The sequence below is a fragment of the Moschus berezovskii genome, chromosome 25 (genome assembly GCF_049115385.1).
Source record: "Moschus berezovskii isolate FMDL1 chromosome 25, NW_MosBer_1.0, whole genome shotgun sequence".
Lineage (NCBI taxonomy): Eukaryota > Metazoa > Chordata > Mammalia > Artiodactyla > Moschidae > Moschus > Moschus berezovskii.
Window position 1 is genome coordinate 12,262,862 of NC_142484.1, and position 27,998 is coordinate 12,290,859.

Genomic DNA, 27,998 nt, shown 5'->3' on the forward strand with positions numbered 1-27,998 from the left:
GTCCCCTCTTCCTTACTCCTAGTAGAAAAAGAGATGCTTGAGCAGAATCACTTATTGCAGTTATGCTAGGAGCAGTTGTCACATTAGCAAGAAAGGCTGGTTGGTCCCTTGTCGACCAATTGGAAATAGCTCTGGAGGTCTGCAAGGAGCCACTGCCACCTTCTTGCATGGCAGCAGGAATGTGGTTTCCATCATTTTTAAAAACTTAATTAATTAAATGTTTTATGTATTGATTTGGCTGTGCTGGGTCTTTGTCACAGCATGCAGGATCTTTTCATTGTAGCATTCCGGGTCTTTTAGCTGTGGCTTATGGGATCCCGACTAAGGGTTGAACCTGGGCCCTGTGCATCAGGAGCTGAGTCTTAGCCTTTGGACACTCAGGGAAGTCCCACTTTGGGGTCTGCTGTCAGGCTGGAGTCAGGACTCTGGAGGGGGGAGTGAGATTCTCCTTGGGCTGAAAGCACGTGCTAGGACACTGCTAGTCTATAGCGCACTTTGTGCAAATGGGGAAGGTACCTCTTCATCAAGATACGGTGTTTTAAGTTAGTGTGTATATACCACTGGGCCACCTGACTAGTCATCTCTGTCGGGTAGGGGTGAGGCACGTTTCCAGAGCCCCAGACAGCAGCATGTGGGTCCATACACTCTTCTACCTGTTCACCCATGAGTGCTGAGGCATCTACACTGCAGCTGCAGCATCCACACGCTCCACTGCTCCCCTGCTCCATGGGGCAACTGAGTCAGAGTCAGAGTCAGAGCTTTGGGGAAGCGGCCAGAGTTGGACCTCCAAGAGCGTCATGACTGAGGCGCCAATTTAGAACAGCAGACCCGGGATCAATCCCTGGGTCGGGAAGATCCCCTGGAGAAGAAATAGCAACCCACTGCACTATTCCTGCCTGGAGAATCCCATGGACAGAGGAGCCTGGTGGGCTACAGTCCACAGGGTCACAGAGTCGGACACGACTGAGTGGCTAACACTGAACAGTGCGCCTCCACCAGGAGTGACAGTGGAAGTGCACCCTGCTCTTCACCAAGGTTAAAGGATGCCGTGTCCCAGGAAATAATTTATGAATTAAAAAAAGAAAAGACATCAATAAATGAAACCAAGGAGGAAAGAAGGGAGAAATTAATTGTTCATTTTGGACCAGCAGCAGTGCTGGGTCAAGGGCTTCCATAAGTTTCTGGGAGAAGGAAAGAGTCAACTGAAATGGCTCCTCCTCATCACTGAAATAGACTGACTATTTCTGGGCAAAACCAGCTACACCTTCATAGGAGGGCACAGGGGGCACCATCACTGCAGCGTTGGTGGGGGAGGTGGGGTTGGCAGGGCTGGTGATAATGTTGGCATGGCCAGTGGTATTGTTGGTAGCGTTGAAGGGGCCGGTGGGAGTGTTGGCTGGGTTGGCAATGACTATGGTCGGAACTTCTGTCTTGTTCTGAAAGACAAAGGATATGAGGTCATCAACTTCCCCTGTGGTCAACTGCACAAATGGCCACAAATTCTTCCCCTTCCTGTTGCCATGCCCTTGGGTAGACCCTTCCTCACTGATGCTGGGAAGTCATGGAACTTCTGTGGGTCAATGGATCGACCATGAAAATGTGAAGCATCAGAGATCTGAGAAGTGTTTGCAAATCCAGGCTTGCTGTCTCATTGCTCTTCTAAACGCTGAGGCTGCCATGTAAAGAAGGCTGGGCTGGCCCACTGGGTGATGACAGAAAAGTAGGCCAGTTGGCCCTATTGGTAGGTGGCGTGCCAACTGCCAGACAAACAATTGAGAGCATCCAAGACGATCCAGTTAGCAGGCAACTCACCAACCAACTGTAGACTCATGGCGAGTCCAGCAGAGGTCAGCTGAGCTGGCCCAAAACAGAAGAACTACCCAGCAGACCCAGAGAATCATAAACTACAGAAGCAGCTATGTTTAAGGGGCTAAGTCTGGGGACTGTTTGATATGTAGCAAAAGCTAATGTACAGAGAAATTGGTAGCTAGAAGCAGGATAACAAAATCTAACATGTGCCTTGGATTTGGGACTGGAGGCCAGTGAGACTGGAGAAATAGCCAGGAAACTGGCATAACAGACTAGATGCATCGTTACCCATGGTATGTAGGGGGAAGCACTGTTGCATTTTGGAAGACAGAAAATGCACCTAAAAACTTTTGCCTCTTGCTAAGGAGACCAGGATCTCCTGCTTTGCAGGCAGATTCTTTAACATCTGAGCCAGTAGGGAAGCCCTGCTAAAGGAGATCACCAGGCATCATATGGGAATGTCAGTTGCTTGCTCCTCGCTGCACATGCTCAAGTACCATAAGGAAGAGATCAGATAAAGACTGATTCACTTCACAAGTAATATTTAGAGGGGAAAAAAGAGGGCCCAGGACTTAAAAAATTAGAAAATAAAATGCTCTCTTATTTCCAGGTTCCTCACAGATAAATGACATTTGAAGTAAAAGTAGGCCTGAGAACAAAGATCAATCCAAGATGTCTCTATCCAACTCTTTGTTAAGATCTGTAAAAGGTTTAAGGTAGTGACTTGCAGACCCTTTCAGCCAGACAGAGAAGCTTCTAAGAATTTTAAGGGCATGGTCCCACAGAAACTTAATCCCAAAATAGATACTCTGAAAGAGAGAGGAATGTCTGGAACATAATCTCAGGTGTGATTTTTGTCAAACAGTAAGAACCATAATCTGATAAAACATTCTCACTGTTTTAAAGGAAACTGTGTCAGCAAACAGATCATCGCCTTGGATTAACTTGGAGCTGCTCAAACTGCAAAAGGGCCTTTGGGTCCTAGTTTCTTCAAACAGGAGGCAGTTTGAGAGAGCTATTCTTCTTCCTCAAGATGAAAAAGGTGGACCATTTCATATGGAAAATGGGTCACTTTTTATGGAAAAGAAAAAATGTTTTCAAGCATGGAGCCAAGAGTTCAGAGGATGGAGTCAAGGTTGCAGAGAGCCTAGATGGAAGCACTAGAGAACTGTGATCTGGGCATACTCTTCCGGGGAGCAGAATTGGCCTCTCATCAAGGCACACTCCCCAGCCCAAGGATGGGGTAATAGCCAGCTGGCCTTTGGGTGTCAGGATTGTTACAGAGCCTTAACTGCCCTGTCTTCCTCTTATCAAATAGGAAGGCACATTGCAGTTTCCATCCCCTTGAATCTGGGGTTGGCCAGGTGACTTATTTTGGCCAAAGAGACATTAAAGAATGTGACATGAGCAGGGACTTAAAAGTCTGTATCTGTGGGGCTGGCTGTGTCTCACTGCTCTTGGAATCCAGCTACCCTAAGAAGCTCAGGCCAGCCTCCTGGAGGAAGCGATACCACTTGGAGCAGATATGGACTTTTCCTCGAAGATTCTGGTTGGTCAGCTGGTGCCAACCTGGCAGCTGCTACACCTGTCTGAATGTGATACTGTGCAGGGCTCTATGGGGCTCCTGGGCACGAGGACTTTCTGTGTCCCTCATCTCTTTGATTATAGGAAACAGCCTTCATTCAGGTCCCCTGACCTTTCCTGAGTTCCAATGCGCAGATTCAAACAGTTGTTAATTAGGGAGGGGAGGGGAGGAGATGCAAGACGAGGGAGAAATAAGACAGTCAAGAGCAGCCTCGGGCAGGGTCCTATTTCCCTATCAGTGGATACACACAATATCTCTGAGCTATTTTGCAGATACTGAAACCCCCACAGGGTGAGAGAAGTTAACGATTAACAATAATTAACAATAATCATGGCCAGTAGAAGGCCCTCTGGTCACACTGAGACTCAGAATCATGAGCTAAAGAAATGGTTGCTGTTTTAAGCTGCTGAGTTTTCCAGCAGTTTCTTTTGTGGCAAAACTACACAGATACACCCTCTTTGTGATGGACTGAATATTTGTATGTTGGAATCTTAACCCTCAATCTGATGGCATCCAAAGGTGAGGCCTTTGGGAGGTAATTAGGTCATGAGGGGGCTTCCCAGGTGGCACTGGTGGTAAAGAACCCACCAGCCAACGCAGGAGACACAGGAGACGTGAGACACAGGAGACGTGGGTTCAATCCCTGGGTATGGAAGATCCCCTAGAGGAGGGCATGGCAACCCACTCCAGTTATCTTGCCTGGAGAATCCCATGGGCAGAGGAGCTTGGCGAGCTACTGTCCATGGGGTTGCAAAGAGTCAGACACAATTGAAGCAACTTAGCATGTTTGCAGGTCATGAGCAGGGAGTGCTCATGAATGGGTTTAGTGCCCTTAGAGAGATGCCAGAGAGTTCTCCCTATCCTTCTGTAAGATAGGGAAGCTATAATAAGAAGACAGCCATCCGAAAGCTAGGAGGAGAGTTCTCACCACAACCTGACCATCCAGGCACCCCGATCTGAGACTCCTAGACTATGAGAAATAATTATAAGCCATGCAGCCTGTGGTATATTTGCTACAACATCCTGAACCAAAGAAGATGTCCTCTCAGGCCCCACTTCTCCCAGTGTCCAGTCACCTCTGCTACCCCCGGAGCACTCTCTGATTCCTGGAGCAGGGCCCAACACTCACCACAAACTGGTTCCAGCATGTAGCCTGGCACCCAAAATGCGAGACCACACAGGTGAGGCAGAACTCCAGCAGGACGAAGGGGAGGAGACCACCGGAAATTGTCTTCACGTTAATCTAGGGGCAGAGAGGAATGGGAAGGGTTTTGTCACAGAGGTGACTGTCCTGTGACTGTCCACGCCTGTAGGGCTCATCTCAGGCAAGCACCACTTGCCTCAGCTGGAGAGCCCCAGACCCTCTGGCACGTGCTCCATGAGCAGTTGCTATGGGTGCCCCTCTCACACGCCCCCACGGTACCTTTGAGGGCACGACAGTCAGGCTTCCAACTGCTGGCACCTGCGTTTCTTTGCCTTGGGGCTTTCTCTGGTCCTTGGAGACCACTTAGCTCTTCATACAACAGGTCCAAAATGCCGGGGAGGTTTCAGATCAGCAGTCTATCAATGACTGACAGGGGCTAGTGGACCAGTACCCTCGATTCTCACCCCTGGGCTGGGAGGGCGTGACTGAAGCATGTGTCTGCACTGCTTTCCCAGGTGAGTTCTCAGTGTTGGATGAGGTCATCTGGGGGCAGTCCTCTGACAGCTGGACCCAGGCAATCGGAGGTCTTCACCCTTCCCCTGTCCTTGGAATGCACTTCTGCAGTGGGAGTCATTTTCAAGAATGCAGCCTTGAGAGTGGGTGGTGTTAAGACCACCTGGACTGGATGCAATTAAGTTTGTAGGATTCTGATGGGCGGTGCAGAGGTCAATGCACCTTGCAGCGGCCCAAGACAAGCCTCATACATCAGTTCCTTGGCTTATTAGACCTACCACCTGCCAGTCTGGCATGGCTGCCTCTTTGGTCAGTCTCCCCCTGCCCTCCAGGTGTGGGGACTGGTTTAGGAACCAACACTCAAGTGGCTTGATTACATCACATCTTTACTGGTCCCTTCTCTTCCCCACCCCATTTCTCATCACCCTGCTGGCATTTGCTTCCTCCCCCAAATAAGCTACTTGTCTCAAAGTCAGTTCTGGGACTTCCCTGGTGGTCCAGTGGTAAAGAATCTGCCTGCCAATGCAGGGGACATGGGTTTGATCCCTGGTCTGGGAAGATTCCACACGCTTCGGGGTAACTAAGCCCGAGTGCCACAACTACTGAGCTTGCCCTCTAGAGACCACGTGCCACAACTATCAAAGCCCTTGAGCCCGAGAACCTGTGCTCTGCAGCAAGAGGAGCCACTGCAATGAGAAGTCCACGCTCGGCAACTAGAGAGTAGCCCCTGCTGGCTGCAATTAGAGAAAACCTGCACATAGCAGCAATGTGCAGCCCAAAAAACAAAGTTAGCTATGGGAGGAACCCAAAGTGAGACCCACCTCACAAGCACACTGGCACACGTGTGGCAGACTGGAGTCCAGGGCATTCAATGCCCCCAGGAGTAGTTTCCAATCAGTGATGGTGGGCATTGGTGGGTGGGTACCCCAGGCCCCTCACCCAGGACAGGGTGGAACTCTGAGGCAGTGTCTTCTCTGTCTGCTAGAGCCCCAGCAGGATTCAGTTCCAGCAGTGACTTGGGTGGTGACGCCCTTTCTCTGTACCTTCCTTTCCTGGCTCATCTTATTCTCTCCCCTACTGGTATTTCCTAGGGGAACCTCTGAAAGAAATGACTTGCTCCTGAATCCCTGTTCCAGCATCTGCTTCTGGGGGCCCCAGATAAGAGGAGAATCTGGGGTCAGCACCTCCTGTTCTTGCAACCAGCTGTCCCTCCCTCAACAGCTTCCTGGGGGCAGGTGGCCTTGAGATCTGAGTGTGGCTACTGCCCCACCTGCTTGCCTTGGCGTTTGCTGCCTCCAAGCAGGAACAGAACAGGTACAAGGAGGGGCCACCTAGCTCCAGCTCTCTGAGTCTCAGTGACCTCATCTATAAAATGGGGTCTATCTCACCTGCCTCAGAAGTCAGGGGTTTTGGTGAGGGTTACACATTTTAGGATGCTTTTGAGTTGTGGTGCTGGAGAAGACTCTTGAGAGTCCCTTGGGCAGCAAGGAGATCAAACCCGTTAATCCTAAAGGAAGTCAACCCTGACTATTCATTGGAAGGACTGATGCTGAAGCTGAAGCTCCAATACTCTAGCCACCTGATGCAAAGAGCTGACTCATTGGAAAAGACCACGATGCTGCGAAGGATTGAGGGCAGGAGGAGAAGGGGACGACAGAGGGTGAGATGGTTGGATGGCATCACCAACTCAATGGGCATGAGTTTGAGCAAGCTCCCAGAGATAGTGAAGGATGGGAAAGCCTGGCGTGCTGCAGTCCATGGGGTTGCAAAGAGTCAGACGTGTCTGAGTGACTGAGCAACAACAAATAACACATTTTAGGACCCAGGGCTGTCATACTAGGATGGAATTGGGCTGTGATTCCTTCCTGCTGTGGAACAACCTCATAAACAAGCCTCCCCGATCTTTCGGAAGCCTGGGGTGCTGGTAGTCTGGATGCTCACCTGCAGGATAAAGCACATATCCAAGATGAGAAGCAAGACCCCAGCCAGGGAAACGATAGCGCTGACCACATTCATGCCGATGCTGCCATGCACCTGGAAGGGGCAGGGGGAGAGGTACTGGTGAGGCAAGTCTGAAGCCAGGCTTGTGAGGACTCTCAGGGAGCAGGAGGAAAGGGAAGCCTGGTCAGGAAAGAGGTGGGTGTGGAGAAGCCAGCTAATCCTAAACTCACTGAAGTGAGAAGATTATTCTTTATTCAATAGGCAGAGTCCACCTGGGGCAGGTGCTGTATTTGTTTGGGAAAATACCTGCATAAGCAGTTGATGGTGCAGGAAATGAGATTCAAAAGTCAGATTGGGAGGAGAGATGGCAAGGATGCTGAGCTGCTCTGTGAAAGAAATGAGCAGAGATGGGGGTGATGGTGGCAGGGGGCATGAGTTGGGATTCGAGGATTGCCTTGAGAGAAGGGAGAGGAAAGTTCTGGTCCTGCTGGAGGGAGCTGGAGTCTGGGCTGGCAGGATTGGTTGGGGAGAGTTTTCAGAACCAGAAAGTCTAGTACTCCATTTTAAGGGATCTGATGCCCAGTGTCGGGCTGCTGAAATCCTCCAGTCACTCACGATGTCCCCTGCTCAACTGCCTCCCCTGGGGGGGTTGGTTCATGGGGATGGAGATGGGGAGGGAAGGGCTGTGTCAACCTGTGGGCTGAGGCTGGGGAGGCTGGCAAGCAAAGTAGAGATGGAAGCAGACACTTCAATGGGAAATCAATCATCAGAACCAGGGGGGACTGGGAGCCCCCCAGGAATTGGTAGGAATCTTGGAGAGGTCATTGGATTTCCCAGAAGATGTGGGACAAGAGTTCGATCCAATTTTGTTAGGCGATTAAGGAGGACTGTGAGCTCAGCTGATGTTGGGGGCCTGGGGAAGGGGGTCTTAATCCCGTTGAAGGGGATAGAGTAAGGCAGACCGAGGGGCAGCAAACATTTGCCTTGCAGACAAAGGACTGGTGATTGGAAACCTTCGTGGGACAACCCAGCCTCCAAGCTAAGCCATGCTTTCCCACTGAAAAGGCAGAAGAGACAAGAAGCCCTTTGGAGAACATGGAGAGGGGCAGGAAGGACTTGGAGCCAGGGATGAGAGGAGGGCCCTTAGAAGCTCTACATTTATCCCTAAGCTTCTTAGAGGCTGCAACAAAAATAAAAACATGCACAGCGTATCTCTGGCTGTTGAGACAGAGGATAACATTCTGATGGTACAAGGGAATTCTATGTCCTGTGTCCTATGGTTTGAACTCTGAACTGTTCAAGGCACACAATCCCCTCATTTTTCCAGGTCTCGCCAAAGGGGAGGGCAGGGAGTACCTTAAAGAGGTGGCTGAAATGTACACACATTTCCACTTGGCCTCTACCTGACCTTCTGCTTAATTCAGAGCACCCCAAGGTCATGGTGCTGTCACTACTTGGCCATTTGCCAAAATGCCAAGTGTTTGAGTAGTTAAATGCAATAGGTGAAGGCACAGTGCTGGGATCAGAGGGCTCTGTGTTTAAACCCCGGCTTGGCCACATTCCCGCTGTATGATCTTAAGTCCGGTCACCCAACCTTTCTGTGACTCGGTTTCCTCTTCTGCAGAAGGAGGATCACAGAACTTTTGAATGAAGTAAGGTACGTAAGAGCGCTGAACCCTGGGGCCAGGACCAGGCCACTCTGGGAGGCTACTGGGAGGCCCCTTGCCCTGGGAGAGTCACATTCTAACACTGAAGGGTGATGAAAGATGGAGTTACAACTCACCATGCAAGAACTGCGGTCCTTTTCAGCCTCCACTGAAAGCGATCCAGAGACGATAAACTACACAGGAAAAAAAGAGTAAAGGACAGTTGTACAGTGTGTTGCAAAGACCACAGTCCATTCAGGGGTGTAGCTCTGAGTCTTTAAGGCCTACACACCTTGTTTCTTAAGATGGGCAGGTCTGTTTACTTCCTCTCAACATTTTCACTATCCCAATGGTTAGATGCCACAATACCCGAACTCCTCTGTGTCTAGGTTAAAATCTTTCCCCCTAAAAGCCTAAATTTTGTTTCAGGATACTAGACATTTCATTTTTGTGTCTGGTCCCCATGAATCATCTGGCCTCCCGCCACCCTGTTCTCAACTGTGATCTTGGAAATGCAGGGACAGGGTAGCAGGGTGAGTAGAGCCCTGGGGCTGGGAAATGGGAGACCTAGGCTTCTGCTCCACTCTTGCTCCCAACTCACCTTGCTGTGACCCTAGGCAAGTTGCTGCTCCAGCCTGGGGGTCCTAACTGGCCCTAGATGCTGCGAGGCAGGTGACAAATGTGTGAACCCAGAGGCAGGAAGAACTTGGTCCAGTTATGAGAGCCCTGAACTGAGGGGGCCTGGGCTCCATCAGGACTTTCTTCCAACCCTTTCTGACTGTGAGCCTGTAGTCATCTTGCCTAACCTCTCTGAGCCCCAGTCTTCTCATCTGGCAAATGAACATGAACAAACAAACCCTGCTCTATCTACAAGAGGGTCATGTGATTCTGTAGTTGTTGTTTGGTTGCTAAGTCATGTCTGATTCTTTGTGACCCCACGGACTGCAACATGGCTCCCCTGTCCTTCACTCTCTCTGGAGTTTGCTCAAGTTCCACATCCATTGAGTTGATGATACTGTCTAACCATCTCATCCTCCGCTGCCCTCTTCTCCATTTGCCTTCAATCTTTCCCAGCAACAGGGCGTGGGAGAATAAGGGTGGGGTTATAAATGATTTACATATTTACATTTACATCAAATGAGAACCCCAAGAGGGTGGAATAATTAAAGCATGTGATTGGCTTGTGAGCATGTGATTGGCTGAAAGTTCCTTAGAGGCAGGGGCGAGTTGCTGGGGCACGGGGTCCGGGCCGGGTCCTTAACCTGTGCTGCACCTACAGTCTTAGGTGGCTGGCTCTGGGCTCCCAGGGCCCTATTATTGGGAGTGCATTCAAGGCTCTTTCTTCCTTCGCTCCGCCACCCCGGTCTGGTAACTCAGAACCCAGAAGGAGGCCGCAGGGCCTTGTACTCACGAATATTCCTCCCCAGACCAGGTACCCTGATATCGCGGAATAAGCTCTTTCCCGATACAGTAAAGGATTGATGGCAGTGAAGATGTGAGTCAGGCCGATGAGAATCTGGATGGCCTGCGGGGAGGACAAGGCATCGTGAGAAAGAGCAGAGCTGGGGGCCTATGGGACTGTAGCTACCCTCAGCAGCCCAGACTGTACCCCAGAATCCCTGAGTATGACTGCTGTTGGGGTCAAAATCTCTCGGGGTGGGGTCCATGTCAAGCTGTTGTTTTGAAGCTCCACAGATGATGCCAATGTACACTCAGAATTGACAGCCATGGACATAAACGGAAGGAGGAGGGGTAGGGGATAGAACAGATCAGGAAGACTTTCCCGTTGGACTCTGCACCTGCAGGCTTGCAGAGAAGATGCCTGGGCGGGGGCTTTGGCAGCAAACCAGACAGGCTTGAATCCTAGCTCTGGCACTCACCAGCTGCGTGGCCTCAGGCAAGCACCACCCCACCGTACTCTCTCTAAGACAGGGATGACCGTATCTGGCTTGCGGGGTTCCTGTAGACAGGGGTCCCCAACCTCCAGGATCTAATGCCTAATGATCTGAGGTGGAGTTGATGGAACAATAACAGAAACCAAGAGTACAATAAACATAATGCTCTTGAAATACAATGCTCATCCTGAGACCACTCACCCCACCCTGCTGCTCAGTCACGTCAGTCGTGTCCGACTCTGTGCGACCCCACAGACGGCAGCCCACCAGTCTCCCCCGTCCCTGGGATTCTCCAGGCAAGAACACTGGAGTGGGTTGCCATTTCCTTCTCCAATGCGTGAAAGTGAAAAGCGATAGTGGTGCTCAGTCACGTCCGACTCTTAGCGACCCCATCGACTGCCGCCTACCAGGCTCCTCTGTCCATGGGGTTTTCCAGGCAAGAGTACTGGAGTGGGGTGCCATCGCCTTCTCCATTCCCCCACCCCGTCTGTGGAAAAACTGTCTTGTAGGAAACCGGTCCCTGGTGCCAAAAAAGGTTAGGAACCACTGGTTGCAGAGATTAGAAAGAGGGCCCCACAGAGACTTCCCTTGCAATACAGTGGTTAAGACTCCTCCTTTCAATGCAGGGGGCACGGGTTCAATCCCTGGTTAGGGAACTAAGATCCCATGTGTCAAAAGGCATGGCCAAATTTTTTTCTTCTTTCTTTTTTTTTTTTTAACGTGCCCATAAAGCTTATAGACAGGTCCTGCCACTTGGGAGGTGTTTGCAAGCCCTCCACCCACACCTTTCCTAGGCCCCACCCCCACCTTTCCTAGGCCCCACCCCCGTGTGTTCCCTGCTGTGGGATCCTCAGTGCCTGAAAGCCTGTGCTGCTCCTCATTCCCACCTGCTTTTCTTCCACTTCTGTCTGAAAGGTACTGGCTTCACCCTCATCCTACTGAAATCCCATCTTTCTTTCAACGACCAAATACATCCTTTTACTGACACCCCCACATTCAGGACAAAATTCCTCCTATTTGGGGATCCTGCAGCACTTGCTATACCTGAGGACTTGGAGTGACATTTAACTTCTTCAGGCCTCAGGGTGCTCAGGGGTCAAGTGATCAGTGTTGAACAGATGCATCAGCTCTCACGCTCAATGAGTCTAGAGCTTAGTGTACAGATCTGGGTTTCACGTCAGCTGCTTCATCAAATAACATGCTTGATCTTGTCTGTGTGCCCACTTTATCTTAAGATAAAGGCATAGCGTCTCCCAAATTAACTGCAGTTCACTAAAGGGGGCCCATGTTTTTGACCTTTCTCTGTGTTTGATCAGGTTCCCAAGGCATTTGCTCTAACTTAAAATAATTCTTTCAAAAGACTTTAATTGGAACCCAAAGTTAACAAGCATTTGTCCAGTATTAATTAATAAGGAAAGTAATCATAACATGAAATTATAACTACTATGTAATATCATATAATATCTTCACCTATTGAAGGTTTTCCACACACATTTATAATCTCATTTCCTGCCTGTGACCAGGATTTCTATTCCTGATACTGTTGATAAAAGCCAATTTCCCATATTGAGGTTTGGGGAAGTCATTCTGGCTTATACACGTTATGCTAACTAAAACAGCCTGTTTGTGGCCTGTCAAACCTCCATTGTACATTTGCTTGGGGCTTCCCTGGTGGCTCAGAGGTTAAAGCATCTGCCTCCAATGCGGGAGACCCGGGTTCGATCCCTGGGTCGGGAAGATCCCCTGGAGAAGGAAATGGTAATCCACTCCAGTATTCTTGCCTGGAGAATCCCATGGATGGAGAAGCCTGGTAGGCTACAGTCCACGGGTCGCAAAGAGTCGGACACGACTGAGCGACTGAATGGATGGAAATGGAAAGAATGTCTACGTTAAATAAATATTAGGAATTTCTCTGCTGGTCCAGTGGTTAGGGGTCTACACTTTCATTGATGAGGGTGTGAGTTCAGTTTCTGGTCAGGGACTAAGACCCTGAAAACTATGCAGCTTGATCTCCCACTAAAAAAAAATCACCTGGGAATGTTTGGGGACTTCCATGGTGGTCTAGTGGCTAAGACTCTGTGCTCCCAATGCAAGGGGCCCAGGTCTGATCCCTCGTCAGGGAACTAGATACCACATGCCACAACTTAAAGAAAGATCCAACAAACTGCATCTAAGACCTGGCACAGAACCACCCTCCCCCCCCCGCAAAAAAAAAAGCAGACAAAGAGAGATGAAGTGCCTCCCTTCCTGGGATGCCAACGCTGGTGCTCCTTCAATGATAAGCCTCCCTTCCCAGGTGCATTGGCTCAGATGGTAAAGAATCTGCCTGCCAATGCAGGACACGTGGGTCCAGAAGATCTGCTAGAGACAGGAATGACAACCCATGCCAGTGTTCTTGCTTGGAGAATTCCAGGGACAGAGGAGCCTGGTGGGCTACAGTCCACAAGGTTGTAAATAGTCAGACACAACTGAGAGCCTAACACTTACTCCCAGATGCAAAAGCCACACTGACTCCCTGTGTACATGTTGATCGGTTGTTGTTTTTTAAACCTTAAAGAATTGTATACTTGATCCAATGAGATATAAAACTGTGCTGACCACCCTACTTCTCCAGAGCATTTTCTCAGAGCTATCTGAGAGGCTGTCCTCTGGACTACACGCCTCAGTCTGGCTCAAATAAAACCTTTTTCTATTCCTATTATAGATTGGTTATTTTTGCTGGCAGTTTGATTTGGATAAGTTTAGGAGGCAAACAATACCTTGCTCTTGGTACAGTACACTGGTTTGTCTGTCCCTGAAGGATGGACAAGCAGAGGTGGGCTGGGGTGTGTGTGAGCCAGTCCTATCCTCCTGGCCTCAGCAGGTGGTTGGGTCCTCTCGGGAGAGCTGGCCAGTTTGTACTCTTCAAGCACCAGGACAATTTATGCATGTCCTGTGGCAATTACCAGAAGGTACTGTAGTTAGAACAGCCCCTCCTAGGTCTTCAAGGATGGTTTCTGGACAAAAACAAGGGAGAGACTGGCCTCTGTGGGGTCATCCTGACCCAAACTCCAGAAGCTGCCACCTACCTTTGTGTCCTCTGCCCTCTAAATCCATTCCCTTCCTTATCCAAGTGCACTCACTATAGCCGGGCTCATGAAGGGACCCAAACTGTAGAGAAAGAGAGATCACACTCACCCCCAGTGTCCTGACCTCATCCTTTATGAATTTCTTGGGATCGAATGTAAATGATCCAAATGGCATGTTCCATTGGAACTGGTTGGAAGTATACATCAGCCCAGGGGCACATGTGGGGGGATTCTGAGGGCTTCCAGGCAGGTTTTGGATGTCTGTGGCTCTCAGTGAGTACTGGATCTCCCCAGGTGAAGTCTGCAAACTGGCCACTGCTGCCGGATGCTGAAGTGCAGAGGGCGGGCCCTGTGTGGCGCTCACTTCCGCTGGATTCTGGATAACCATGTGTGGCGTCTGTAAGTTCACTCTTCCTGCATCATTCTCGGTCACTCTGGATGTTAAGTAAGTGGCCATGCCCACAGGCTGCCCCTTGGTCCCAGGAGCCACAGGATTCCTGACCTGGATCTCGTACACATTACCTGGTGCCGTAACACCAGGCACAGTGTTGGCTCCAACTCCCTGCTCCGTCATGATGCTCAAGTGCTGCAAAACAGATAAGAAGGTGCATTTTCCCTCCTCTGAGAAAATTAATATGTGCTGCATCTGACCCCATCCTTTTCTTTAGCTTCATCTTCATTAAAATAAAAATCACCAAAAATAAAAACATAAAAATCATCTAGCATGATATTATACAGAATGATCTTCTTCCCTTCCTTGTAGTCTGTGTTCTTTGGGACATGTTGGTTTCTGTTTTTTTGTTTTGGGGTGGGGGGGGGTTAGTTTTGCAAGACTAGGTTACCTGGGGCTCCTTATCCCTGCAGACCCTTGTTTACAGTTGAGGCAGTGGCTTTGTTTAGAATCCTGAGGTCAATGTTTCAATCTGCCTGTCTTAAATATCTGAGTGATTGGATGTGACCTCGCCATCCTGTCCCCTGCCCTGGCCACAGCTGATGGCCTAGGGGGTGGACAAGGGACCCCCAACTGGGCCTAGAACTTTCCAATCTTGGAACGTGGAATTGGACCCAAGGACCATTTCGGGGTGAGGCGGTGCAGAGCTGGAGAGGGTCACAATTGTCATGTGTAGGGGTAGTAGAGAAAGCCAGTTAGAATGAAGAGAAGGAAGCTGATATTGTAGCAGGGCTGAGGGGTGGGGAGAAAGGTAAAGAAGCGGGTGGTGGGAGAGGGACAGGAATAGAGAGACAAAGAGAAGGAAAAACCTTCGATCCTGAGGACTTTTTACTTTCATTCCAGGTTCTCATTATCCCCAGCTGTCTCTCAGCCCTTCAAAATCTATAACTAGTTTATAACTAATTATGAGTTTAATCTAATGAAGCTAACTTTTGTATGACTTTTCCCTAGTGGCTTAGACGGTAAAGAATCTGCCTGCAGTGCAGGAGACCTGGTTCAATCCCTGGTCTGGGAAGATCTCCTGAGGAAGGGAATGATTTACCCACTCCAGTATTCTTATCTGGAGAACTCCATGGACAGAGGAACCTGGTGGGCTGTGGTCCTTGGAGTTGCAAAGAGTCATACATGACTGAGCAACTAACACTTTCGCTTCACTTTTCAACATTAATTGGTTTTGGAGCGGAAAACCAGACTGTCTCTGACTACCTGTCTTCCCAGGGGGGACCATGGACCCAGTGGAGACTGTGAACAGTCATCCTTTACATCTCATGAGTCATGTCCATGTTGGTGTTGTGGTTAGGACCATGTAGGAATTTTTTATTTCTATTTATCGAGGTTTAAACCATTATGGGCCAAGGTGCTGGGTATTATGATAGTGGCCACATCCTTAACAGCATGTAGTTACACCTGAGTCCTGAGCATTAGAGACTGTTGGGAAGGGAAGGGCTTGAAGTGAGACTTAGGATCTCACCATGATTTGACCCCTGATAAGCTGAGTGCATGCTGAGTCTCTTCAGTCATTTCTGACTCTTTGCGACCCTATGGACTGTAGCCTGCCAGGCTCCTCTGTCCATAGGATTCTCCAGGCAAGAATACTGGAGTGGGTTGCCATGCCCTCCTCCAGGGGAATCTTCCTGACCCAAGGATCGAACCTATGTCTCTTATGTCTCCTGCATTGGCAGGCGGGTTCTTTACCACTAGCGCCATCTGGGAAGCCCTGATAGGCTGAGAGGCTTGGAGAATTTCTTCATTATCTGTGCTGATGAGCAAGTACGCCATGGGTGGCAGTGGACGAGTAGCTTCAGACTCCGAAGACACAGCTGGAAAGGTTTCCCATTCAGGTAAGAGAAAAGGTCCCTTATATCATTAATGTTGATATTAACTGTTAATGTTAATTGCTGCAGCTGCTGATCTTGTCTCTCCACCTAAGTGATACACTCCCTGCTGGCAGGAAACTGAATTCTACAGTTACTAGATTCCAGATAGCATCACCGACTCAATGGGCATAAATTGAGCAAACTGGGAGACAGGGGAGGACAGAGGAGCCTAGCTTACTAGGATTGCAATGAGTCACACACGACTGAACAAAAAACAACAGATTCCAGAAGTCTGTTATCAGACAGCTTTCTCCCCAATAGAAAGTGCCTCTAAGTTGCACTTACAAAATGAATTCCATCACATCCCACCCCACCATGATCCTAATTGCTTCCAGAGGGAGAGAAACACTTCGAACTATCAATGACCAACCTGGATTTGGCTGGCTAATTAATTGGCACTATTTAAGTTAATAAGCTAAAAAATAAACTCAAAGGCAAGACAGCATCAGGGCTAAGAGTTCAGACATCCTTGGGTCCTTTTCCCAGTCCCTTCATTTACTAGTTACATGACCTTGATCAAGTTGCATGAGTTCGTTAGGCTTCAGTTTCCTTATCTCTGACAGGTAGATCATAATAACACCTTTCTCAGAGGGTGTTGTCAGGATTAAATGAGAAACTTTCCCACACAGAGCCTGGCACAGAGGAGATACTTAACATCTGTTTGTTGATGAGTCGACACCATCCTTGGTCTTCCCTGATGGTTCAGCAGTAAAGAACACGCCTGCAATGCAGGAGACTCAGATTTGATCCCTGGGTTGGGAAGATCCCCTGGAGGAGGAAATGGCAACCCACTCCATTCTTGTCTGGAAAATCCCATAGACAGAGGAGCCTGACAGGCTATAGTTCATGGGCTTGTAAGAGTCAGACATGAATTAGTGATTTAAACCGCCACCAGAGACCATTCTTGGAGGAGGGCCTTTGTTTTGAACATTTTTCTTAATTGATCTCAAACTCATTTCCAGTACCTACAGCCATGGATCTCAAAGTGTGGTCTCTGGACAGGTGAGACTGTTTCACTTGGGAACTTATTAGAAATGTAGATTCTCGGTCCTCTGCCTCAGTTCAGTTCAGTCAGTTCAGTCGCTCAGTCATGTCCAGCTCTTTGTGACTCCCATGGACTGCAGCACACTAGGCTTCCCTGTCCATCACCAACTCCCAGAGCCTGCTCAAACTCATATCCATTGAGTTGGTGATGCCATCCAACCATCTCATTTTCTGTCATCCCCTTCTCCTCCTGCCTTCAATCTTTCCCCGCATCAGGGTCTTTTCCAGTGAGTCAGCTCTTCATATCAGGTGGCCAAAGCACTGGAGCTTCAGCTTCAGCATCAGTCCTTCCAATGAATATTCAGTACTGATTTCCTTTAGGATTGACTGGTTTGATCATGCAGTCCAAGGGACTCTCAAGAGTCTTCTTCAATACTACAGTTCAAAAGCATCAGTTGTTTGGTGCTCAGTTTTCTTTATGGTCCAACTCTCACATCCATACGTGACTAAAGGTCCTCTGCCTAGACCTACTAAATAAGAAGGGCTTCCCTGGTGACTCAGATGGTAAAACCTGGAATTTGGGAGACCCAAGTTGGATCCCTGGGTCAGGAAGATCTTCTGGAGAAGGAAATGGCAACCCACTCCAGTACTCTTGCCTGGAAAATTCCATGGATGGAGGAGCCTGGTAGGCTACAGTCCATGGGGGTCGCAAAGAGTTGGACGCGACTGAATGATTTCACTTTCACTAAATAAGAACCCCCCAAGTGTGGGGACCAGCTGTGTGTTTTTTAAAATTGTTTTTTTATTATGGTAAAATATATATAATATAAAACATACTATTTTAACCATTTTAAGCATATTTAATTGTACAGTTCAGTGGCACTAAGTACATTCACATTGGGGTGTACATACACCCCAATATTCATTGCAGCACTTATTACAGTAGCCATGACATGGAAGCAACCTAAATGTCCATCAACAGCTGAATGGATAAAGCAGATGTGGTACATGTATACAATGGAATATTACTCAGCTATAAAAAGAATGAAATTGTGCCATTTGTAGCCATCTGTTTTAACTTACTCTCCAGGTGACTCTGAGGCTGGTAAAGTTTGAGAACCACGATGGTATATAAATGTCCTATACATCTCCTTATTGGTTTAATTCCTTTCTCGTGGACCCTAACAGGTAAAAATATAAACTATATAGAACTCCAAGAAATTCCCAAAATTTTTCTTATTTTAAAATCTAGGAACTTCCCTGGTGGTCCAGTGGTTAAGAATCCACCTTGCAATGCAAAGGATGAGTGTTTGAGTCCTGGTTGGGGAACTAAGATCTCATATGTCCTCGAGCAGCTAAGACAGTGGGATGTCTGATGCAGCCATGTAAATATTAAAAATATATATATATAACTAATTAAAAAAATTCTAGCTGGTCTCTCCAGTTCTCCCATAAGAGCAGCAGCTTTCACTGGTTTGTCAATTGACAGTTCAGTTACTCGCTGTGTCTCCTCACTTTTTTTTTCTTTTTAAAAAGTATTTGTTCTTTTTCTTTTTTCTCCCACTATTTTTGATCCAACCTGCATCCCTGCAAACAGGAGATGGAGTCTTTGAAAGTGAAATAACTTGCTTGTGGATAAATGGATTTGAGACCTGAATTTATTCTTTCTGACTGCTATCTTCTTTTCACCATTTTAAAAAAATTTTTCAAAATGAATCCTCTCTCTGCCAGGTGACATAGGAGTGGCAGAATATTTGGCAGTGTCAACTGAGATGGCCGTATGCAGCATGTGCCACTTCTGCCTTGACCTTGATTTACCCCTTGCTTTCTCGGAGGAACTTCAGGTTTCCCCGTAAGAGTGGTTTATAATAACAACTACAGCAAGTCTCGGTGTTTGGACTCCACAGCCCTGTAGGCATCAGGCAATTCCTCCAGCTATATACCACTGCTGTGAGCATTTTGCAGACAAAGTAACTGAGGTTAAGAGAGGTTAAGTAACTCAGGTCATGGACACACAGCTAGGAAATGCCAAAGCTGAGATTTGAACCCTGGTCTGTCTGCCTTCAATTTTCATAATGGATACCACACAGAATGTTACAGTCTGCTACATGATATGAGAGAATGGATGATATCTGTCTCCCTTTTTCAGAACAGACTTTCTTCTTACATGTGTGACACATAATACAACTACAAACCTGGCATCTGGCAGAGGCAGTTGGATCCTGTGATAGACTCTCCCGAGACCCCTTTAGTCCCCGCTGCTGTCAGGAACAAGGGAGAGGGTTCTTTAGGAGCCTTTCCATCAGTTCTAGATCCGTCCTATACCTGATCACACTTTAATTATAGCTGGATTCAGGGAGGGGGGAAATGGAGATGTCCTGTGGGTTTCCCACCTTCTATCTTAAGATATCTGGATTCACACAGAGATATGAACCATCTCTGAAACCTGTTCTGTTTCTTTACTTACCTCCGTAGCTGGCCAGACTCTGCATCTCCAAGGTTGCAAATTCTGTCTCTGTGGACTGCGCTGGCTTATCTTAAATGCTTTTATAAAAAGGTATATGCATCCTATACAGATCCCTGACTTATGGCGTTTCCCAAAGACCCTACTCAGGGCCCGTCTAAGCCCCATGTCTCCCCTAGTATGGTCCAATTTCTGGGAGAACCAAGGAGAGGAATTCATAGATGCCTTACCTGGTCGACCCGGCGAGCCTTTCAATGTTCCTTCTTCTGATCCTGTGGGCCTCTGAAACCTGGCCTAGAAATTTCTGATAAAAGAAAGTTTGGTTTCTCTTTGAGGCTCCAAAGTCTTGTTTGTAATTTCACTTTGAGTCAAACAACGAATCCATTCTCTGGCTTCCTAGTTGAGCTCATTTGACCTTCAGAATATTTATGGCCTTAATTGGTTAGGAATGAAGTGACTTAGCAGCAGCTGCAGGGTTCCATGGACCTTTCAGAAGTGGGCCACTAAGATCTCATAAGCCAATAGATTTATAAGCAATTTTAGGAAGTAATTAATAAGTATTTACTGAGTGTTATCTGTGTGTCAGATGGTATGTTACATGTTGAGGTACATAGATTTCTAGAAGTTTACAATGACTTGGCAAGATAAAATCTAATCATTGTCAGATAATCATAGTAGAGGCATACCTTGTTTCATTGTGATTGCCAGATATTGCTTTTTTTTTTTTTTTATCAATTGAAGGTTTGTGGCAACCCTGCATTGAGCAACTCTGTGGTGCTATTTTCTCATCAGCATTATTTTAAAATTATGGTATATTCCTTTAGACATAATGGTATTGCATACTTCATAGACTATGGTGCAGCATAAACACAGCTTTTAGTTGCACTGGGAAATCAAAAAATTCAGTAGGATATTTACTTTTTGGAAGGGGTCTTGAACTGAACCTACATCTTCGAGTTGTGCCTGTACAAGTTATGGCTGGAAACAAACAAAGAGTCAGGCCATCAGTGAAAAAGTAGGTAGAGCACATGTCAAAGATTTGGGCTGGTCTCTGGAGGTTTGTGAGAGGCTGGATGTTGAATAGGACATCCAACTATGAGTGGACTTTGAAAGGAGGGTCAGGTTAAAGCTGCACAAAAGGCAGTCTGTTCCCGAAGAGTGTGAACCAGAGGCACAGGTGCATGCAAAAAGGTGTCAGGAAAGTCAAAACTACAATGAGGCATCACCTCACACTGGTCATAACAGCCATCATCAAAAATCTACAAGCAACAAATGCTGGAGAGGGTGTAGAGAAAAGGAAACCCTCATGCACAGTTGGTGGGAATGCAAATTGATGCAACCACTATGAAGAACAGTATGGAGGCTCCTTAAAACAGTATGGAGGTTCTAAAAACAGAACTACCTTGTGACCCAGCAATCCCACTGCTGGGCGTATACTCAGAGAAAACCATAATTCAAAAAGATACATGCACCCTAATGTTCATAGCAGCACTATACAATCAGCCAGGAAAGCAACCTAAACATTCACCAACAGAAGAATGGATAAAGAAGATGCGGTACATGTATACAATGGAATATTACTCAGCCATAAAAAAGAATGAAATGAAGTCATTTGTAGAGACGTGGATGGATCTGGAGAATCCACACAGAGTGAAGAGTCATACAGAGTAAAGTAAACCAGAAAGAGAAACCAAATATCCAATATTAAACATATATGTAGAATCTAGAAACGTCGTCTAGGTGATCTCAAGCGCAAAGCAGAAACAGAGACACAGATGTAGAGAACAAATGTATGGACACCGGGGGAAAGGGGGAGGGACTGGAGGAACTGGGAGACTGGGATTGATACATATATACTTTTGATCCTATGGAGATCCTAAAGGAAATCAGTCCTGAATATTCACTGGAAGGACTGATGCTGAAGCTGAAGCTCCAATACTTTGGCCACCTGATGTGAGCAGCCCACTCATTGGAAAAGACCCTGATGCTGGGAAAGATTGAGTGCAGGAGGAGAAGGGAGTGGCAGAGGACAAGATGGTTGGATGATATCACTGACTCAATGAACATAAGTTTGAGCAAACTCCTGGAGAAAGTGCAGGACAGAGGAGCTTGATGTGCTGCAGTCCATGAGGTTGCAAAGAGTCAGACATGACAGAGATTGAACAACAACATAAAATAGGTAACTAATGAGCGCGTACTGCGTAGCACAGGGAACTCTACTTAATGCTCTGTGGTGACCTGTATGGGAAGGAAGTCCAAAAGGCAGGGGATATATGTACATGTATTTATTTTTCTGTATGGTAGAAATGAACACAAACATCGTAAAGCAACTATACTTCAATAAAAATTAATTAGAAAAAGAACAAAAGGGGGGAAAACTGTAGCACAAAATTCTACTCCAAAATATGCCTCTTTGACATAATAATTATAGTTGGTTGAACCTTGAACAACACAGGGCCTGAAGAACCAACACTCCACATAGTTGAAAATCTGGGTATAATTTAGAGTAAACCCTCTGTATCTGAGGTTCTACATCTGTGGATTTAACCAACCTTGGGTTGTGCAGTGCTACAATGGAATAGATCGGCAGATAAGTGGACCTGTGCAGTTAAAACCCACGTCGTTCAAGGGTCAACTGTGTTTTGGACTGATTATTTTGAGAAAGAGCAGACATAGGCGAATCTCTGAAAACAGAAGTTACCTTTTTGTAAGAGAAACGTACCTTTGTAAAGGAAGTCTTCATTTGTAAGGATGCCTTCCTCTCTGTACCAGGAAGGAAAGGATGACAAAATCACAAGAAACTCTTTCCTGCAGAGAAGGCATGCCTTAAATCTGTGTGACAAAGCTTCCTCTTGTTTACCTCCCATAATCAGCCTCCTCACATCTTCCTCTCCTTTCTCTGGAGCAGAAGATAAGATTTAAGCCTGAATTTTGAGTCACCTCTGAGTGTTACTCATTTTCCCCTACATATCTTCTCTGTACACAGTTCAGTTCAGTTCAATTCAGTTGCTCAGTCGTGTCCAACTCTTCAAGACCGCGTGAACCACAGCCTGCCAGGCCTCCCTGTCCATCACCAACTCCCAGAGTTTACCCAAACTCATGTCCATTGAGTCAGTGATGCCATCCTACCATCTTGTCCTCTGTCATCCCCTTCTCCTCCTGCCTTCAATCTTTCCCAGCATCAGGGTCTTTTCAAATGAGTCAACTCTTCGCATCAGGTGGCCAAAGTATTGGAGTTTCAGCTTCAACATCAGTCCTTCCAATGAACACTCAGGACTGATCTCCTTTAGGATGGACTGGGTGGATCTCCTTGCAGTCCAAGGGACTCTCAAGAGTCTTCTCCAACACCACAATTCAGAAGCATCAATTCTTGGGTGCTCAGCTTTCATTATAGTCCAACTCTCACGTCCATACATGACCACCGGAAAAAACCATAGCCTTGACTAGATGGACCTTTCTTGGTAAAGTAATGTCTCTGCGTTTTAATATGCTGTCTAGGTTGGTCATAACTTTCCTTCCAAGGAGTAAGCATCTTTTAATTTCATAGCTGCAATCACCATCTGCAGTGACTTTAAAGCCCAGAAAAATAAAGTCAGCCACTGTTTCCACTCTTTCCCCATCTATTTCCCATGAAGTGATGGGACCAGTTTATGTGAGAAACTTCTGTTTTTCTCTTGTTAATCTGTCTTTTGTTTCAGGGGCCCCAGCTGAGAATTTAGAAGAGTAGAAAAGGAAAATTATTTTTTTCCCTCCTCTAAAATGTCCACCCTGGTAATTCATTGGAAGACTGATGCTGAAGCTCCAATACTGAGGCCACCTGATGTGAGGAGCTGACTCATTGGAAAAGACCCTGATGCTGGGAAGGATTGAAGGCAGGAGGAGAAGGGGACGACAGAGGATGGGATGGTTGGATGGCATCAGCGACTCAATGGACATGGCGCAGATGGGAGATGGCGAAGGACTGGGAAGCCTGGCGTGCTGCGGTCCAGGGGGTCGTAAAGAGTCGGACATGACTGAGCGACTGAACAACAGCAAACCCAGTCTTCAAGACCCATCTTGAAACCTGTGCTCCATGAAGACTTCCTTACACGTCCCAGTGAAAATAAATCTCCTTGAGACTCAGATGTCTCCAATGTCAACTGCCTGGGGATGGGTTCTGATTATTGCAGCCTTGTGGGGTCACTCTTTCCCTTTAGGTTCCTATTGTTGGGGCTGCTGGGGGGAGGGCAAGCGGAATTCCATCTTGAAGACTGTCAGCCATCTTAAGGCAGGATGAGAACTGGGCCTGAACCCTGTTAACCATCATTAAAGAAAAAACAGGAAACCCCCTCCTAACAGATGGCAAACAAAGATTGAAAGTAAAAGTCAGGTTATCACGGTTAGATGAACAACAGTGCCTGCACCTGCGTGTTGTAATTATTAATCCTTCCACCCCTGTACATTGTAAAACTAATTACTAACATGTAACCCGTGGTCATGTATGGTTGTGAGAGTTGGTCTGTGAAGAAAGCTGATCGCCGAAGAACTGATGCTTTTGAACTGTGGTGCTGGAGAAGACTCTTGAGAGTCCCTTGTACTGCAAGGAGATCCAACCAGTCCATTCTAAAGGAGATCAATCCTGGGTGTTCATTGGAAGGACTGATGCTGAAGCTGAAACTGCAATACTTTGGCCACCTCATGCGACGAGTTGACTCACTGGAAAAGACTCTGATGCTGGGAAAGGTTGGGGGCGGGAGGAGACGGGGACGACAGAGAATGAGATGGCTGGATGGCATCACCAACTCTGTGGACATGAGTTTGAGTGAAGTCTGGGAGTTGGTGATAGACAGGGAGGCCTGGCGTGCTGTGCTTCATGGGGTCGCAGAGAGTCGGACACGACTGAGCAACTGAACTGAACTGAACTGAACTGAACCAGTCATGTAGCTGCTGCTGCTGCTGCTAAGTCGCTTCAGTCATGTCTGACTCTGTGCAACCCCACAGATGGCAACCCACCAGGCTCCCCCGTCCCTGGGATTCTCCAGGCAAGAACACTGGAGTGGGTTGCCATTGCCTTCTCCGAGTCATATAGCAGGGGGTATAAAACCAAGTCCTTCAAAATCATCGGGGTCCTTGTTGGGAACCGATTCCCCTTGGACACGCTGGTGTAATAAACTGTACTCCACTGTCTGGAATGTCCTCTGAGGTGTGTTTTGTGACTCCAGATGCTACAACACTATGGGCTAGCTAAAGCCCCATTATATATAGTGTGGCCTCACTCCCAACAACTTGGAGGACTTGGGTTGTGGATTATGCTTTTCTTAGTCACCTCTGGCCTCAGCTTCATGTTTTATACATTTCTGATCTAGGTCATACCTCCCTTTTCCAGCTGTTTCTCCAACCTGAAAGAATTCAGTCATGAAACACAGCTCTTTGTTATAGAGCTAGATCTCTTTCTGTGACACCCCCCTGCCCAAATATGTTAGAGTCCCTTGGACATCAAGAAGATCAAACCAGTCAATCCATAAGGAAATCAATCCTGAATACCCATTGGAAGTACTGATGCTGACGCTCCAGTGCTGCGAAGAGCTGACTCATTGGAAAAGACCCTGATGCTGAAAAAGATTGAAGGCAAAAGGAGAAGGGGGTGACAGAAGATGAGATGGTTAGATGGTATCATTGACTCAATGGACATGACTTTGAATCAACTCCAGGAGATAGTGAAGGACAAGGGAGCTTCGCATGCTGCAGTCCATGGGGTCACAAAGAGCTGGACACAACTTAGCAACTGGACAATGACAACAACCTCCAGTACCCCATAATGCACCCTTATTTGGAGACAGGTTCATTACAGATGGGCTTCCCTTGTGGCTCAGCTGGTAAAGAATCCGCCTGCAATGCAGGAGACCTGAGTTTGATCCCTGGGTTGGGAAGATCCCCTGGAGAAGGGGAAGGCTACCCACTCCAGTATTCTGGCCTGAAGAATTCCATGGACTGTATAGCCCATGGGGTCTCAAAGAGTCAGACACGACTCAGTGACTTTCACTTTGACTTCCCTGGTGGCTCAGACGGTAAAGCGTCTGTCTACAATGCGGGAGACTCAGGTTCGATCCCTGGGTGGGGAAGATCTCCTGGAGAAGGAAATGGCAACCCACTCCAGCATTCTTGCCTGGAAAATCCCATGGACAGAGGAGCCTGGTGGGCTACAGTCCATGGGGTCGCAAAGAGTCTGACACGACTGAGTGACTTCACTTTCATTATAGAAGTAATCAAGTTAGAATTAGGTCTTTGAGGTGGTCCTTAATCCAGTAGGACTGGTATCCTCATAAAAAGGGCAAATTTGGACAGAAGCAGATATACACACAGAGAGGACGTGATGGGAACGTGAAAGCAGAGACTCGGGTGATACATCTACAAGCCAGGAATCCTATAGATTGCCCGCAAACCACCAGAAGCTAGGCAAGAAGCATGGACCTGACCATCTATCACATCCTCAGAAAGAACTAACCTAACTACAGGTGATACACTTCTGTTGTTTAAGCCACCCAGTTTGTGATAGTTTGTTACAAGCAGCTTGGAAAACAAATGGAGCGTGATTTTCTTCAATCTTTAGTTAAAAAAAGTTCCATGTGGCAGAAATGTACTAAAATTGGAGGTAGGGAATAGAGCTTGGTAGTAGTGGCAGTGCAGCAAAGCAGAGCAACGAACTTAACCTTGGGTAGTAGTGTCTCTGATCTTAGTCCCTAACCCGTTCCCAGCACAGAGAATTCAAAGCAGGTTTTCTCTAGGACCCTGGCCATCCTCCACGTTTCCAGGACCCCCTCCCCTTCTTCTTCACTTTTCTTTTCTGTCTGTTCCTGGGCTTCCTCATGGCCCCTTCGTGCTGCCCCCAGAATCAATAGATTCTTCCCACATTATGAGGCAGCCTGGTTCAGCCTTCCCAGCTTGGCCAGGCCCTGGAGTGGAAGGAGGGACTCACTTGTATCTCTAAAGATCCAAAGATAATTGAGTTGTCCCTTAAGAAAATTTGCTGTCACTGAACAAAAATAAATGTTTGTTTTCTCGATACTGTTCTGTTCCAAACTCCCGTAGCGTTGTAATTCCATAGCATCATTTTATTTGAACCTCTCTGTGCCCTTGGCCTTAGTTATCCCTGCGCTACTGTTATCTCTCTATGGGTCTACACTTCCCAGTGAGGCTCTGAGTCCCAAAGGGATGGGATCTGGTTCTTATCTGCAGGGGCTGGGGCTTGGTGTCTGACGAATGAGTGCATACATGCCTGAAGGTAGCAAATCAAAGGCAGCAGTCCAGAAGTGCTGGTCCAGAAGTGCTGAAGGATTGAGATCGAAAATCTTAAAAAGCAAACCCTTGATCAGGGCCTTGAATGCCACTGTCAGAAATCTAATATTATCCTGGAGGTGCTGGCAAAGAACTTGGCTGAATTGTGTTCCTGACCTAGTGTTTTGTGGAAGGCAGAACTTGAAAGCAATGAAACTAGATTTGGTTTGGTTGAGGAAATTTCCAAACCAACTGTAAAGAGATCAGTTTAGATGGACAATCTCAATGGAAGTTAGGTGCTATTCATCAAGACAATAGTCAGATGTCCAAACAGAAGAGCCAAGATCTGTTGTCCATGACAAAACATCAATGGAAGGATGATCCTGAAGGCATTTTGGAGATCTGCTGTCTCCCCCTCTGCCAACTCCAAAGGCCCCGAGTGCCATGTGGCAGGACAATTTTAAAGGCTTATCCTAAGCCACTACTACCATTGCAATTTGGAAGCATATAACACGATTGATTTCACAGGTTTACTCATCCGTGGCTGATTTAGATGAGACTTTGGACTTAGACTTTTAAATTGATGGTGGAATGTGTGAAGACTTTTGGAGCTATTGAAACTGAGCAGGACTTGAGAGATTACCTGAGACCAAGCCCTGAACACACCCTGATCTTATCAGCAATCCCACCCTTGAACCATTGCTATAAAACTTCCCTGATGGGAACATATAGTTTTTGAGGGACATAAGCCCACTGTGTCCCCTTTTGCCTGGCAAAGCAATAAAGCTATTCTTTTTTACTTCAACCAAAACTCTGTCTCCAAGATTCAATTTGGTACCAGTGCACAGAAGCCAAGCTTTTGGCTTCAGATTTAACAATGTGGAGTCATTGGGACTTTGGTAAGAATGATTCTAGTGAGCAGGTGTAAAAACATGATTACAGTGAGTTCAGAATCAACAGGAGGGAATTTCCTGATGGTCCACTGGTCAAGACTCTGTGCTTCCATTGCAAGGGGCATGAGTTTGATCCCTGGTCGGGGAACTAAGATCCTGCATGCCTTGAGGGGTAGCAAAAAAAAAAAAAAAAAGGCAATGGGAGAGTAATTTGAGACGGCAAGCTGAAATTAGTTTGAGGAGATCATCTCTGTAAAGAGGAACAGAGGAACAGGGCAGCATCTCCAGGTGGTTCTGGGGTCAGAAGAGGGTTTCATTTTGCAGAGGGAAGAAAGTATAATATGTTTGGGTGCTCTTGGGGATAATTCAGTAGATGGTGAAAAACTAGGAAATGGGGAAGTGTACATGAGGGAGTGGAATCAGGGGCCAAGTAGAAGGAGCCTGGATATTTCCTCTACAGAAGGCAGTCTATGG

The 27,998-nt window shown here is 47.2% G+C and overlaps 1 protein-coding gene across 5 annotated transcripts; it reads right to left on the bottom strand.

Moving 5' to 3' along the window:
• Positions 1 to 1,115: 1,115 nt before the first annotated feature.
• Positions 1,116 to 27,978, bottom strand: MS4A18 (membrane spanning 4-domains A18). Of its 5 annotated transcripts, none has more exons than XM_055415844.2 (10): positions 23,839 to 27,978; positions 22,100 to 22,140; positions 19,608 to 19,681; positions 19,109 to 19,171; positions 13,711 to 14,187; positions 10,050 to 10,163; positions 8,776 to 8,832; positions 6,993 to 7,085; positions 4,524 to 4,637; positions 1,116 to 1,436 (listed from the first exon to the last, which is right to left on the bottom strand). In XM_055415844.2, the coding sequence occupies exons 5-10, from the start codon at positions 14,173 to 14,175 to the stop codon at positions 1,239 to 1,241; spliced, it is 1,041 nt and encodes a 346-aa protein (XP_055271819.2). In that variant the 5' UTR covers positions 14,176 to 14,187; positions 19,109 to 19,171; positions 19,608 to 19,681; positions 22,100 to 22,140; positions 23,839 to 27,978; the 3' UTR covers positions 1,116 to 1,238. The 5 variants fall into 5 exon arrangements, with proteins under 5 accessions (XP_055271819.2, XP_088688582.1, XP_055271818.2 ...); XM_088832456.1 differs by having other exon boundaries at positions 19,109 to 19,174; XM_055415843.2 differs by lacking the exons at positions 19,109 to 19,171; positions 23,839 to 27,978 and having other exon boundaries at positions 22,100 to 23,207.
• Positions 27,979 to 27,998: the final 20 nt, after the last annotated feature.

Excerpts from the sequence above, each read along its gene's own strand:
- MS4A18 (XM_088832454.1), bottom strand. The coding sequence starts at position 14,247 with ATGCAGCACATATTAATTTTCTCAGAGGAGGGAAAATGCACCTTCTTA. Across the intron at positions 10,164-13,710 it reads ATGAGGTCAGGACACTGGGG|GCCATCCAGATTCTCATCGG; the intron begins GTGAGTGTGATC and ends TCCTCCCCGCAG. Across the intron at positions 8,833-10,049 it reads TGGTCTGGGGAGGAATATTC|TTTATCGTCTCTGGATCGCT; the intron begins GTGAGTACAAGG and ends TTTCCTGTGTAG.